General features: G+C 37.4%; 1 protein-coding gene across 1 annotated transcript in view; it reads left to right on the top strand.

Annotated features, from left to right (window-relative positions):
- Window positions 1-16122, top strand: part of Rims1 (regulating synaptic membrane exocytosis 1) — a 419282-nt gene that overhangs the window by 194726 nt on the left and 208434 nt on the right. The window contains exons 4-5 of the mRNA XM_051204313.1: window positions 2095-2308; window positions 4707-4718. Of these exons, the coding sequence (XP_051060270.1) occupies window positions 2095-2308; window positions 4707-4718 (226 nt within the window). The remainder of the gene's footprint in view (window positions 1-2094; window positions 2309-4706; window positions 4719-16122) is intronic.

The following is a 16122-nucleotide window of genomic DNA, read 5'->3' as shown; positions in this document are numbered from 1 at the left end:
TTAAAAGCATTTTTGTCAGTACTTTTATGATTTTATGGGAGAAGGTGAGGGTTTTTTCTTTCAGATATTTAGTATTCAATATGAATTCACTTGTAAATTACATGTGTTTCCCCTCAGAAAATGGTAACTATATTTAATTATGTATACACATGCATATAAAATGCATAATGGCTAGTATCAGGAAGGTATTTGCTTCATTATTTGCCAAATTGTACATCTCTTATATTTACTATTTGAAGACAGGAATTGTATATAGAAATGCATTATTAATTAATATGAACTGACTTACGAGTGCACACATAGAACTCCACTATATTGTTGTAGAAAAGGGTGTTATCTAACTGGCCAAAGCCTCATAGGTAACATATTATACAAAAATTTCCCTTGAGGGCTGGATGTGTGTTTCATTTGTAGAGTGTGTGCTTAGTATGCACAAGACCTTGGCTTCAGTCTTGAGAACCACACATACACATACTAAAAACAGAGCCATAAGCTAAAATCCTGAGATAGAGGTCCTTTGGATTGGACTTAATAAAATATATAGAATTTCCATGTTTAAATTTTAAAATGCCAAGAGGACTTGGTTTGGAAACCATTATAGCTTAAATCAAATTCTAAATGAAGACTTGAGAGACTTGGCTATTAGCAAACTGTAGCCTGCTGACTCTCTTTTCATAAATAAAATTACATTAGGATGTATTTACACTTAATCATTTACATTCTATCTATCTATGGCTACTTTTCTGTCAGAACAGTGGGCATGAAGCAGTTACAACAAATACTATATGACTCATAAATACTATAATATTTACTATCTGACCTTTTACTGAAAAGTTTACTGACATCCATACTATATCACACTCTATATACAGAATAAATTTATAAGAAAATTATTCATTTTGCATTCATTAGTGGCCCCAACAGTAAAGAGCTGATTTAGGGGCTACATAAGTGTCTATTCTTGATTGTCCTAATGCTCCGAGTTTATTTCTTTGTATTTGATTGGGGTTACTTCTTTTCTTCACTAACCCACAATCATTTCGTTTAAAAGAAGGTGTAAGATTCCCAGTGCTGTTTTGTACACATCTTTTGAAACAATAGTCATCCCTGGTTGTTTCTTACTAACTTGAACTTATGTTGATAGTAGAGTATAAAAGAGTCATTGTATCAAACAATCCATCAATGAACTGATGAGGCATTTGTGAATTCATTAAATGAAATATCACATGCATTATCCTTTTAGAAAGTGAAATTCTCTGGATTTCCGCTGGAAATGGTGTTACCATAGTACTCAACTGTATTGTATGGGTGTTTACACACATTTGCTTTACGTGTGTATTAAATAGAAAAAGTACCAGTTGCCAAAGGAGAAAGTTGTGACTTGAGTTCTGCATAAAGAGTTGTTAGAGGCTAAAAAGAAACACATAACATAACCAAATCCCAAGTCAGAAGCACCACTGAACAGGACCCTGGCTGACCACTTTCTACGTCTGGGGAGTGCAGCTCTCACAGTCATCTTAAGTGCAGCGTAGCATCAACTGCTAGAATTAACAACGTCATGTGTGCATTCTGTGTTTTAGGGGACACTCGTGTCCATCCCACTAGCTCAGACACACAGATGAATTTTACCAGCTATTTCCCAGGATTTCCTCCTGGTGAAATGGCCCAAGATCATTGACTAGACTTAGTGGTTCTCATTTACAGCATGGAGAAATCCTCAATAGGAGAGACTTGCTACAGGTTGGCGAGTTTTGTTCCAATACATCTGTTTATAGCAGTTTAAGATAGAAGGACTTAAACTAATGGATTGAGGGATTTGGCTCTTACTGTAAGCATTTTTATGGGGAAGGGCTTGCTTTAGGAGCCATGGTTGATGCACACCCAAGTGGTAAGTAGGAGCTCTAGATTGAGATCAAGGAAGGTCGCGGTATGTATACACCAGGATAGACTTGTTATGCTTTTAGTTTGGTGGGGAAAATAGGTTTGCATGTTTTCTTCAAACAGCTCAACTTTGTTTTGTTTTTAGAAAAAAAATTGTCGAGTGTTCAGTCTTCCTTCATTTACTTAGTTTATTCTCTCGTCTCTTTTGCCCAGGAGATTGCATCAACAGTTTGAAAGCTATAAGGAGCAAGTGAGAAAAATCGGAGAGGAAGCGCGGCGTTACCAGGGCGAGCACAAAGATGATGCCCCGACTTGTGGAATCTGTCACAAGACAAAGTTCGCTGATGGATGTGGCCATCTTTGCTCCTATTGTCGCACCAAGTTCTGTGCACGCTGTGGAGGCCGAGTGTCCCTCCGATCGAACAATGTGAGTACCCTGTGAACACTCCAGGTGCCCAAGCTCTGAAAAAAGCCACCACAATTGCAAGCATGTAAGCACTTGGGTGATCAGAGACTAAAGCATGCGTGTAATATGCACAGGAATATATCCTTCCGTGGTTTGTGTTTTTATAAGATGCAGAAACAGTGGAGTAAAGATGAGCATAACACTGAGTAAGTGTTGGCAGGTGGGGAGCTTTATAGATGATTCCAACTTCAAGCCAAAAGAAGACCTGTCTAAAGCATATGTGTTTTTGTTTGTTTGTTTTGAAGTAAATGTAAACTTAGTACCACTGAGGATTACAGAATCCTTGAAATTTTCTATAATATATTAGACAGTGGTTAGCTCCCATGATAGTAATTTCAGATTTACTAGCAAGCCAAAGGATTACTGTCCCATTTATCTCATGAGAAGTGTCCAGTCATTTAAGGAACTTACAAGCCATTTTTAAATGCTAGAGTTATGATGTATTCCAACCCAAAGAAATTTTCTAATTTTGCTGAAATGAGACCATGGTATTTTGTTGTACCCTAGTTTTAAGTTAGTACAAATATTTTGTGCTTTAAGATTTTAAATAAAAAAAAATCTTGTATAACAGAACCCAACTTTACACTTTGTGAAATTCAGGACCCATAGTAGCAATTATTTACTCTAGAATACATTTGAGTGTTATATTTTTCTAACATTGCCTGTGTTAGTACAGTCAAATTATTTGTAGAAAATATACAAATTAATTTTTTGGTTGGGATCTATGGTATAGTATTGAACAATTATGGTGATCACTGCCTTAAAATTTTCCTAGTATTTAGTCCAAGTTATCATGTTGTTTAGCCATGTGAAGAATGTGATACAAAATTTAAACCATTAAAACTCTAACCACTCTAGAAATTCTTCTAATTAGGAAAAATCTATTAAGATTGAGAGGAAGTTTCTCAGTTGACCATGCATGCATTAGTTGGTCATCTGAATCTTAGTGGGGTATTCTAGAATCTCTTTCAGGGTAATTAAGACATTGAATATAATCAGCATGTTTTATAATTTAATGTATGATCAGTGTTGTCCCTAAATAAGCATTCCTTAACTATGAAACAAAGAGTAGTGTTTTTCTTTTATGGTTGTTATGAGAATGAAATAAAAAAAGAATTTAAACCAATGTCACATGTAGAGAGCCCACAAGATGTATTTGTTAACCCCTCATCCAATTTTAGTTTCGTAAGTACGTCCTTTGCGATGGATTTTTGTGGGTGGGTCATGGAGTTGATTGCAATACCTAATACTCTGAAAGTTGCTGGTGGCAGTGGCAGTTAGAGTATATCAGCCAGGGCTTAGTGCTGGCTGGGTACCCACAGCTGCTGAAGCTGTTAACTGCCCATTATAGGGTTGAAGCACGCCAACTGTCCCACAGTTGACTGCTGGTATATAGAAGTTGTTAGGGTCAAATTTAGGTTGTTTAAAGAAAACTAAGCTAGGAAGTGCCTTTATTCTTTGAAGCAGATGCTAATGCCTGTTTTAGTTCTTCCGTCTTATACTAAAATAACCCCAACTTGAAAAGATATTTAAAGAAGGACCCACTTAAAAATTTGCCTTTTGTGTAACAACAAAATAGTGTATAAACCTATTTTCTCTTATGATAGATAAAATATCGAAATACAGCTGGGTGGTGGCACACGCCTTTGAACCCAGCACTCAAGAGGCAGAGGCAGGCAGATCTCAGTGAGTTCGAGGCCATTCTGGTCTAGAGCTAGTTCCAGGACAGCCTCCAAAGCCACAGAGAAACCCTGTCTCCAAAAACCAAAGACTGAAAAAAGAAAAATATGCACAAATAAATCTGTTTTTACTGTTAAGGAATAAGTCATGTCTAAAATACTTGAATTCCTTCCATTTTTATCATTGACACTTTTCATTAGATACTTTTTAAAAATTTTTGTTGCTAACCATTTTCACTGTAATTTAATAAAATTTTAGTATCATTCTATGTGTTTAATAAAACACTCTCAATAATAGAGGCAGCATGTGGAGAATTGATATTTCTGTCTGTCTGAAGATTTCCTTTGTTTTTGCTTTTGAGATACTGCTTAGTCCCTCAAGCATCTTGCTATTTATTGATCGATCCCAATTTTGGGATCTTTCTGCCCTAGCCCCCTGAGTGCTAGGATTGCAGATATGTGTCAGGACGCCTGATACCAAAGGCTACTTTAAATGTAGATCTAGTATAAAGTGTAAAACTCAGGAGAGTGGGCTCGGGTCTTGCAGCCAGTATGGACTTTATGTGTTTTAACACTTTGAAGAAATGTATTTGTTGTATAGAGATGACTTAATTAATCCGTGACTCATTCTTGTTTCTATCTTCTCTCCCTGCTCTGCTTCACTGGATGCTTTCCCAAAGGAGGACAAAGTGGTTAGAATCCATGCTTTCTTTTCTATGATTTGATATACTGTATTTTTGTGAACTCGATTAAGTGACAGTTGCATGTAATTCTGTTAACCATAGTATTTCACCATGCAAGTTTATAATTGGAAGAGCTCATCCCTAGTTGTCCTGAGATTGACACTGAACAGAATTTTACATTTGTATATAAAATTTGGGGAAGACTGCATTCATGGAAATACTGATGTTTTGATGTCATTACCAGCTTGTCATCCTTAGCTTTAGGATTTTTTGGTGATTATTTTGTTTCATGAACAGTGAACTCTAATAGGCTTTCACTTCTGAATACCTCTTAGGTATGAAGGCAGGTGATTTGAAACTTCACTGCAGAATGTTACAAGGTACACAGACGGGACACACAAGAGATAAAGTTCAAAAAGTATAAATCCTGAAGTGTCTTTCAGCCTTTTTGATTTCATCTATTGAGAATTCTTTCTTCAGTTCTGTACCCTATTTTTTTACGATGTTGCTTTCCTATGGAACTAAGAATTGCCATGCTGAACGTTTTGCCCCTTTCCTCCATCTTGTGCATAGCACAAGAAACCACAAAGGCTCTTTGTGTTTGGAAAGTGGGGTTCAAGTGGCATCTTCTGTCAGCATCTCTTCTCTGTCTCCCGCACACTTCCTCTGTTGGAAAATGTAACTTCCTCAGGCCTCGTTAATTTCCCCAAGTGACAATGAGGCGGTGAATATTTTGGATTAAACATACCATTTCAGCTGCCTTTGTTAATATCTTTCAAATTTAGCTTATATACTGCAGTACATGACGAACAAGCTTGACATTTAACAGAACATTAATCTGTGGTTTCAAACTTCATGCACACTTCTGGCCATCCTTTTTTCTGTGCAAAAGAAACAAGGTTGAACATTTATGCAGCTTAGTAGATTTTCCCTAAATGTTTTGCTTCTGTTATTAGTGTGTGGGATCACTGCTTTAATGAATGATACATACATCTCATTAAACAAAATAATTGGATGATAATACATACATAGGATGATTTTTGAAATGAGTTAACATCAGAGAATAAAAGGGTAAGTTTATAATGGTAATGTTGTTCCTACTTGATGTAAGACCAGCTACACTTGCATGCCTGGCCAGAAGCATCAAATATTTGGCCATCTTCCCATGATGGATGGTATGTTGTTTTGGATTTGCTGTGTTTCTTGTGATTGTTGCCTGCATATGATAATCCAGGCAGACTTTGTGGTTGCAATGGAAACACTGGAAAATACACTGACTTTAAATTGTTTCACTCACTTAGATTGGAAAGTACGCATGAATTATCTTGTGTTTAAACTACTTGATCAACATTTCTCTGAACACTTTTTAGCCCATGAGGGACTTCAGTGAATCAATGTTCCAGTCTAAGGAAATTTATACCAGAATTTGTCCTCAGGCATGTTAAGAGAATAACTGAGTATCTTTTAAAGATTTGTTTAATTTTGTGGTGTATGTGTGTGTATGTATGCATGCATGCATGCACATATGTGCATGGGAGACAAATAAAGCCAGAAAAGAGCATCAGATTCCTATCAGGATTTATAGACATTTGTGAGCTGCTTAATGAGAGTGCTGGAGGCTGAGCTCTAGTCTGTGTAGGAGCAGAAAGCTAAGAGAGCCACTAGACTATCTCTCATGTCCCAGGATGACTGAGTATTGAACTGGTGTTTAGTCTCCAGTACTTTCATTATTCTCTGGAGTATGTTTATTTTGGCAGTTGGCAGGGGGAAAGAGACAGAGAGAGACAGAGACACAGATAGACATAAACAGAGAAACAAGGACAGAGAGAGTCAGAGAGAATAGGTAAAAGAATGAATAAAACTTTCCCAAACCCAGACTTCATCAGCATGATAATGCTGAATTCTATTTGATCTAATAAATTGGTTAAAATGTGATTAAAAGATTAGAGAAAACCGAAAGCTGTCTAATATGCATGTATGTATACTTTCTTAATCAAATCCAGCAAAAAGTTAATTATAATTTTATCCCAGAAATATTTGAACTATTGTTTCAAAACATTATCCTTAGCCTAAGTCACACCTAATAATGACTTGGAAAGCTGTGACTTGTTTAAAAGAAAGAGCTGCAATAAAGAATGACTTTGATGTGGGCATCATCAAACAGTTTATAACAGAAAATGATTTTGTACACATGAATATTTCATTAGCAAATCTAATAGTATGCATTTTATTTTGTCCAAGACTAAAATATAGGGATATTGTAAAACTTTTCCAGAGTCTATTTTATTTCTGTTTTACTCCATTTTGGGTCAGAGGGTAGAATCCAGATCACCCCTTTGATACTCAGACTTTCTGCTGGTGAAGCAGAGAGAAGAATCCTCTAAATTTAATTCCTCTGTGATTTCCTATAAACTTCCATCAGTATTCTTCTAGTAAGACACATTGGAGTAATAATGCAGTGAACAAAATGAACTTGTTCATGTCTAGTTTATCCAGTGTTTTAAAAGATGTTTCAGGCTTTATGTTAGGAATATTTTATTAAAAAAATGGCACTGCCACAACTGGCTATAAAATGAATTATAATGAACATAATATGAAAATGATTTTATGTATAAATTTTAGAAGATTAAAAAGTGGGTTACAGAACTGAACAAAATTCTCAATAGTGAAAGACACTTAGGAAATTGCTCAACATCTTTAGCCATCAGGTAAATGCAAATCACAACAATTCTGAGATACCGTCTCACTCCTTTCAGAATGGCTAAAATCAAAAACACCAATGACAGTTTATGCTGGAGAGGATGTGGAGGAAGGGGAACGAACACTCCTCCACTGCTGGTGGCAGTGCAAACTTGTACAGCCACTTTGGAAATCAGTATGGCAGTTCCTCAGGAAAATGAGAATCAGTCTACCATAAGATCCAGCAATTCCACAAATAGGCATATACACAAAAGATGTATATTCGTACAACAAGGATATCTGTCCAACTATGTTCATAGCAGCATTATTTGTTATAGCCAGAACCCTGAAGCAACCTAGATGCCCCTCAACCAAAGAATGGATACAGAAAATGTGGTACATTTATACAGTGGAGTACTACTCAGCGGGGAAAACAAAACAAAACAAACAAACAAACAAACAAAAACAACGGAATCTTGAAATTTGCAGGAACTAGAAGAAGTCATCCCAAGTGAGGTAATCCAGTCACAGAAAGACAAACTATGTACTTACTCAAATACAGATATTAGACATAGAGAGATTGTAGGAGAAGCCAGAGAATCTAAGAACAAGGGGGATCTTCAGAGAAACATACACAGTCCGCTGGTGAAGGGGAAACAGACAAGAGCCCATGAACAAATTGAGAGCATGGGGGAAGGGTTAAGGTTAAGAGGAAGAGGAAGGGAGAGGAGGAGGAGGAGAACATGAGGGATCAGGAAGATTGAGTGGGGAGATGAATAGAGGACAGCAAGAAAAGAGACGCATCGATAGAGGGAGCCATTGTAGGTTTAAAGAGAAACCCGGCACTAGGGAATTGTTCAGAGGATCCACAAGGATGACCCGAAATAGGAATCTAAACAATAGTGAAGAGGCTACCTTAAATGACCTTCCCCTATAACGAGAATGATGACTACTTAAATGCTGTCCTGGAAACTTCAAACAGTAGCTGATTGAAGCAGAAGCAGACACCCACAGCAAGCCCTGAGCCAAACTCCTGGAATCCAGTTGCAGAGAGGGAGGAGTGATGAGCAAAGGGGTCAAGACCATGCTGGGAAAACCCGCAGAAACAGCTGACCTGAGCAAGTGGGAACTCATGAACCCCAGTCTGACAGCTGGGAACTAACATAGGACCAAACCAGGCCCCCCTGAACATGGGTGTCAGTTAGGAGGAGTAGGCAATTTATGTGGCCTCTGGCAGTAGAGCCAGGATGTATCCATAATGCAGGAATGGACTTCAAGAGCCCATTTCCCATGGTGGGGGGGGGGGAGTGTACTTTCTCAGTCTAGATTCACAGGGAACAGCCTAGGCCCTACCCTAAATGACTTCGCAGATTTTAAGGACCCCTCATGGAAGGCCTCACTCTTCCTGGGAAGTGGTGGGGGATGGGATTGGGGGAAGTGTTGGTGGGGCCATGGGAGGATGGAAGGGAGAGGGAACTGGGATTGATAAATAAAATAAGATTATTTCTAATTTCAATAAAATTTATAAAAAAATTTGGCATTATTCTGAAAATAGGTTTTCTCTCCAAAAATGAAAGCAGTAGATACATATCTTCTAAAATGTATATATAAAATTATTTTCTATATTATGTTCATTATAATTCATATTATGTAGTATATATGCATTATAATAAATATCAAGATGCTATGCTTAGGAGTCACAATTTTTAAAATGTCCTTCCTATTAAATTTTCACTGGTACTGGTAAAATTATGTTAAAGGTTATGTTGATGAACAAGTGTGGTTTTATTTGGTGAAACCCTTATATTAGTAAGGTTTGTCTCGAATGGGACAGTAAGAACTTTATCATAAAATCTTATTTAAAGAATGGCTAATTCTTCAGAGAGTAGGAAATTCTCTCATAAGGGCATGCACACAAGCACACTGTTCTTTAATTACACAATAAACAGTTTGGGAGGTTTTCCCTTGATAAAATGAAACTCGAGCAAGTCAGAAAATTACAGTTATTTTAAACAAAAGATTTGCATGACTGCATTAAATACTTATTATTATTGTGAAAAATACTCCCAGAGTTGTCCTATTTAGTCCAAGGTTGACAAGGCAGGGGCTTATAGTATACAGTCTCAACTCACTTCTAGAACATGATTTTTTCAGAATTTGCTTGAGATCTTTTTTTTTTTTTTTTTTTTTTTTTTTTTCCTAGAAGCTTTGGATTTTCTGACATTTCTCTTAGAAACTCATCCCACAAAGTCTATATTTAGAGTTATGTAGAAAAGTGCATATATACAGAAGATATATCAACAAAAATCTTAGGTTATATCAAAGGAGAACTTAACATTTTGAGTAGGTTGCTTAGATTTCTCAAATTTTTCTTGTTGTATTGAACTTACCATAAAAGGAAGACAATACGTAAGTTGCAAATATTCTTACTTAAGAGGTTCAGGGAAGCTGTAAATTCCTGTGTGTCTGTGTCTGAGCATGCATGTGTACATATATGTGTGTCTGTATATACGTGTGGAGGACAGAGGTCAACACTGGGTGCCTTTCTCCATTTGCTCCTTCGAGTTCTTTTATTTTGCTTGCAAAATGGTCTCTGTATAGCCCTGGCTGCCTGGAACTCACAGAGACCTGCTTGTCCCATACTTCCTAATGCAAAAGGTTGAGATTAAAGGAGTGTGCTGCATTATCTGGCTCCATAGGGGTTGCCCACTTGACTCAGAGGAAGTGGGGTCAATTCCATCACTCACCTGATGACTCACAACTGTCTGCAATTACAGTTCCAAGGGACATATCGCCCTCTTCTGGCCTCTGCAGGCACCGGGCATATTTATGAAAGCAAAACACACATAAAATACAAATTTAAAAGTTAGTGAGTTTGGCTTTCTGTTTTAGGAGTTTTTAAAAGCTCATGCTCAACACCACTATCTTGTAAACATTTGATGCCATTCAAGAATATCGGAGAGCTTATAGGCTTGCTGAGTTTTGGTCTTTTTTTTTCTTCCTCAATTTATCTTTTAATAGTTACAAAAGGATTCAGAAAATTATAGAGATCTATATTAAGACTAACAAAACTATAGTAGGCTGCAAAAAAAAATGAGAATTTTCTAGTGTAAAGAAAGGGATATGTTAGCAGTTTTCTCAGAGCTAAAAACTAAGCTGGGAAAAGCACTCAATTTTGTCTTAATGTTGTCAAATCTCTGTTTACATACATAGTGGTAGGAATTCTGGGTCATAAGATAACTCCATATTTAACTTCTTGAGAAGTTCCCAAACTGTTTCCCAAAGACGAAAGTTGTCAGTCCCTGCAGTTTAGGTCAGGATTAGTCATCATGTTACTGTTGTATCTCTCTTGCTCTTCTTCCATGTCTCCCTTCCTCTGTCCTTCTGCACCCCCCTCTCTCTCTCTCTGTGTGTGCGCGCGCGCTCGTGTGCGCGTGCTCAAGGGTTCCCGTATGGGTGGGAATACCTGGACATGAAGGGCTAGGGTCAGTCTCAGCGATACTTAAAGAGATACACACCTTGTATTTCAGAAGTCATTCACTGTGACATGGACCTTGCCCAATAGGCCAGCGGGACAGTCACCCTGGGGACCAGTTTAGTTGAGCCTTCCCAGGACACCAGGGCTGACATTGTTTTTTATTTCAATTTGAATCAAACATGTTTTACATGTCAATCCCAGTTCACTCACCCTCCCCTCCTCCCCTGTCCCCCTCCTAACCCCCACCCCATCCCCTTGCTGCTCCCCATGGAGGGAGAAGCCTTCCACGGGGGATCACCAGAGTCTGTCCTATTGTATGGAGCAGGGCCTAGACCCTCCCCAAGTGTCTAGGCTGAGAGTATCACTCTTTGTGGAATGGGCTCCCAAAGTCAATTTGTATACTAGGGATAAATACTGATCCACTACCAGAGGCCCCATAGACTGCCTAGTCCTCCTAATGAACATCCACATTCAGGGGGTCTGGGTCGGTCCTATGCTGGTTTCCCAGCTATCAGACTGGGGTCCATGAGCTCCGCCTTGTTTCAGTCAGATGTTTCTGTGGGTTTCTCCAGCCTGGTCTTGACCCTTTTTCTCATCGCTCCTCCCTCTCTGTAACTGCCTTGCAGGAGTTTGGATCAGTGTTTAGTTGTGGGTGTCTGCTTCTATTTCTATCAGCACTGGATGAAGGCTCTAGGATGGTATATAAGGTATTCGTCAATCTCATTATCTGAGAAGGGCATTTAAGTAGCCTCTCCACTATTGCTTAGATGGTTAGTTGGGGTCATCCTTGTAGATCTTTGGACATTTCCCTAGTGCCAGACTTCACTTTAAACCTATAATGGCTCCATCTATTATGGTATCTATTTTCTTGCTGTCCTCGATTCGTCCCCTGACTCAATCTTCCTGCTCCTTCATGTCATCCTCTCCCCTCCTCTTCTCCCCTTCTCTTTCTCTTAACTTCCTCTCCCCTTCCCCCATGCTCCCAATTATCTCCAGAGATCTTGGCCCTTTCCTCTTCTCAGGGGACAATATCTGTCTGTCTTAGGATCCTCTATTTTCTTAGCTTTTCTGGCAATGTGGATTATAGTCTGTTGATCATTTGCTCTATGTCTAAAATCAATATATGAGTAAGTACCATGTTTGTCTTTTTGTGACTGGGTTATGTTACTCAGGATGGTCATTCTAGTTCTATCCATTTGCCTGGACGGGCTCCCCTGCACAGAGTTCCAGTCCTCAGGAGCCTCTGAGCAGTGACTGATGTTTTTACAGGGATTTTCAGTAAGTTCTTTCATGCTTGTGTGATAGCCTCTATAGTGACTGAACCAGATCCTCAAAGTCATGGCTTACTTTTTAAAAATAATTTTCTTTAATAATATCCTGTATGAACTGGAATCATTTCTCATTCTTGTTTTCAAAAACTACTTAACCAGAGTTACATTAGTCTGGTGCCTTCGGTAGTTCAATTTGATAGAGTATTATGGTTTTCTGCAAATATGTTTCTGAGTTAGAAATTCCTCATGCACACTTTTTTTTTTTTCAAAAGGCTGACATATTTACTGCATTGGGCATCCATTTCTCAGTCAGTGATATCACACACCTGTTATCTCAGCACTTAGGGGCAGAAGGAAGAGGACTGTGAATGAAGAGACAGCTTTGGCTCTGTATTGAGCTTCATGTCCTGAGCTGCAAGAAAGAACCAGTCTTCCCCCATGTCCCAAAATCACTTTGTTCAGAAGGGTTTCCTGTTGAATTTGTTACATCACATTCTATAAAAGCTGTTCAAATAGACTTTTGCATAGCTCTGTGCTAATCCATCCATCCTTGTATTCACTTTTATTCATTTATTTATTTTCTCACACTGAGTTATGTATGTAATTACTTTCTTTTACAATTATCTGTCTTTTCACTAAACATATTTTTGTTGTTTACACATACCAATGTGCTTTCTGATCAGTGTAGTATAAAAGTTATTCATTATTAAAGAGAATCAATTTCATTCCATCACTAAGCTTAACCAAGCAGCCCAGAAATTAATTATGATAATTAAGAATAAAGCCCTTTCCCTAGGTTACATGCACTCAGTCATTCATTTATTTACTGTAGCACTTGCAAAAGAATTTCTAGCATGAATTGTTAACTTTTAAAGGTGTGTGTGTGTGTGTGTGTATATAATGTGTGTGTGTGATACATTAAGTATAATACTATATAATACTATATTATAATTTGGGGCACTATTTCACTAAGGAATAATTTCTTTTTTCTCTGTGTTAGTGTTTGGAATGACTGAACTGCACATTCTATCAATATTTCTGAGTTCTCAAGCCATTCAGCGCCAAAAGCATCTTTCACCCATTTACATACTAGCCATAATTGATTAGATTAGGAACACTCCTGAAATTCTGTTTATTAGAACGGTTTGAAAGATATTCCTAAGATGTACTAAGACAGTATTTGCCAAATATATTCTGAATTTATTGCAGTTTGAAAATAAACTTTGAAAGATGTATTTAAAATCTCAACACTCTGAACTTGGAAGTTAGATGTATAGAACTTAATAATTCCTTAGTTTCATACATACCATTATTATGTAACTTATTAAGCAATAGTATAAATTAGCAATTTGTTTAGTTACTGTGCAATTCCTGTATCTAGTACTTCCTGTATATAAAAATCCTTCAGTAGCAGACAGTATTGTAAATCTTTCATCTGTGTTGCTTTATAACAGTAGAGAAATAGTTTTGTGTGTTTCATCAGGAGCATCTGTGTCGTTAAATAATCTCCATAAAAATCAATCAAATGCTTTTATTGACAATAAACTGCTGTCATAGCAGAATACATGGGTAAGAGTGATGATCGAGTCTTCCATGGAGAAACATGCTTTATGAGCCTTTAGTTAATTTCAGGGATCCTAACATGTATGTCTTTTAAACTACATTAAACCTGACCAAACATGTAAGTCACCAAGCCATGTGTACACTTGAGAAACCAGTACAAGCGATCCGGGTGCCAGTGGCACACACTTTTAATCCCAGCACTCAGGAGGCAGAGGGGGTCAGGTCTCTGTGAGTTCGAGGCCAGCCTGTTCTACAGAGTTCCAAGAAACCTCCAAAGCATTACAGAGACCCCGACTAAAAATAACCAAACCAAAACAAAAAACAAAAAAAAGTAAAAACAACAAAAACAGTACAAGCAAATGCACATGTGACAGTCATAAGGAAAAGGCACGCAGCATGCATTTGAAACAAAGGAGATATCTTCAATTGAGTACATAAAAGCAGTCAGCTCCATCATCACTGGAACATATGACTGCAAAGATAGTTTAGTTTACTCAAGCTAAGACTCTTTCACTTTTAGATCTGATTATGTTTTATTATTGCCTTTTGTTTGTCAACATTAATTCCCTGGCAGTCTTCCTAAGCCGGTACGTTCGATTTCTTCTTCATATTTAAAGTTCCCTAGATGCTGGAATTATTGTCCATCTGGAGAACATTTTGAGAAATGTCTATAGCTATTTATTCATTGGTTGGTGAGATTAAGCTGCCCGCTAACAACTACCAGTATAACATTCCTGAATAATGTTGCTCTTTATTCTTTAGTGCCTTCTTTGATTTTGCTAGCATTAAGGTCCTTGGTAATTTTTCCAGCTGATGAAGGTCTGCTTAGGATGCAACCTCAGTGTCCTTCCCCATATGGGATGATCTCAGTGCCTCACAGGGTAGCTGTCTCTGTCTTCTCTGTTTATTCCATTTAACACATTCTACTGCTGTTAAGAAGCCTTTGCAGGTTTGTATTCCATGATGAACATTTCATTTGACACCATGTGTAGCTAAATTGTATTTCATGGACAATGATAATTAAATGGGAACTAAATGATTTCTGTACTACGATAAATGTTAATGTCACTAACGTTTATTAGGTTACTCTTTTAACAGAACCTGTATCATCATCTTTTTTAGGTAGCATATAAACATTGTCACCTGAAGCAGTCTTTCTTTTGTATTACATGCCGGCATACGATTCCTCTGTCTACCCACATTCTTCTGGATGTACAGAATCCAAAACACTGCTCTCCATTTAATATTGGTTAGCAAATAAATATTTCTCATTTCCTGTCACTATTTCTTTTGTTTTTCATCTTTCATTTGCTTACAGTATTTGATGGCATGAAAGTTGGAATAGTAAGATGGAGTATTAAATATGATATAGAAAGTTACCAGGATGCCTAAAGTAAATTAAATTATAACCAATGCATCTGGATTTGTATCCTTAAAAAAATCTCTGTTGGAAAAAACAAACAAACAAAAATCCCCACACATTTTTGAGACTTTAAATTTGTTCATCTTCATAAAAGAAAGCTCAGAACAAAGCCATAGCCAATGCTTTGTCATTGATGAATAATGGCTTACGTTTTGTCCTCAGCTGAGCTGATTACCTCTTTGGCTATTGCTGGTTTTCTTGAGACTCTTAGAGATTAGAGTTAGTGTTAGGGTTTAAGGTTAGAGGTTATGATTTGAGTTTAGGATCAGGGTTTGGCTTAGGGTTAGTACATCAGCTGTTTTTCTATGTATGCCCATCTTTCACATCTTTTCTGTCTTTCTTTTTTTTCACATTTTTGCCCATTTTCTGAAAATTTCAACACTGGTTGTTGCACAATTAACTTTCTTAGTGAAGTTCTGTATCATCTGAAAGCCAACTTTTCTTACATCAGACTTTCCTATTTTCAAAATGCAGTTTTTGTTTTTCCTGGGAGTTCATCCAATATTCTAGTGGTATAATAAGTATTGCTATTTCTTGGGAAGCCATTTGGTCCCATATCATGGGGGGAAAATGCAACTTTTTAAAAATAACATTTTCATTCATGTTTCATCTTCGAAGTTTGAAACTGGTCCTTTTTCCTCTTTAGACAAAGAGTGAAGAGGTAGGGGTGTGTGTGTGTGTGTGTGTGTGTGTGTGTGTGTGTGTGTGTGTGTGTGTGTGTGAATTTAACTTGTCAACTTCATGAAAGATGAAAAAATGGTGCCATCAGGAGGAGTAACACAGAAGGTCCCATGGTTTTCACTGTCTCTTTGCTCTAGCATAGCTGTCTTCTTCCTTTTTCTGTGATTGTATTTAGTTCACGCCCACTGATGCATTAATTATGTTGACTTCCAGCCACTCTGGATGTCCCTACCATACTAATATCTATAACAGAGTTACTAAAAGAGAACACCATCTATCCATCCATCCATCTCTAATATTTGTTCATTGTTATATTTA

Source organism: Phodopus roborovskii, unplaced genomic scaffold (genome assembly GCF_943737965.1).
Source record: "Phodopus roborovskii unplaced genomic scaffold, PHOROB, whole genome shotgun sequence".
NCBI lineage: Eukaryota > Metazoa > Chordata > Mammalia > Rodentia > Cricetidae > Phodopus > Phodopus roborovskii.
The sequence above is the reverse complement of the archived record's forward strand: the minus strand, read 5'-3'. Positions and strand labels throughout refer to the sequence as shown.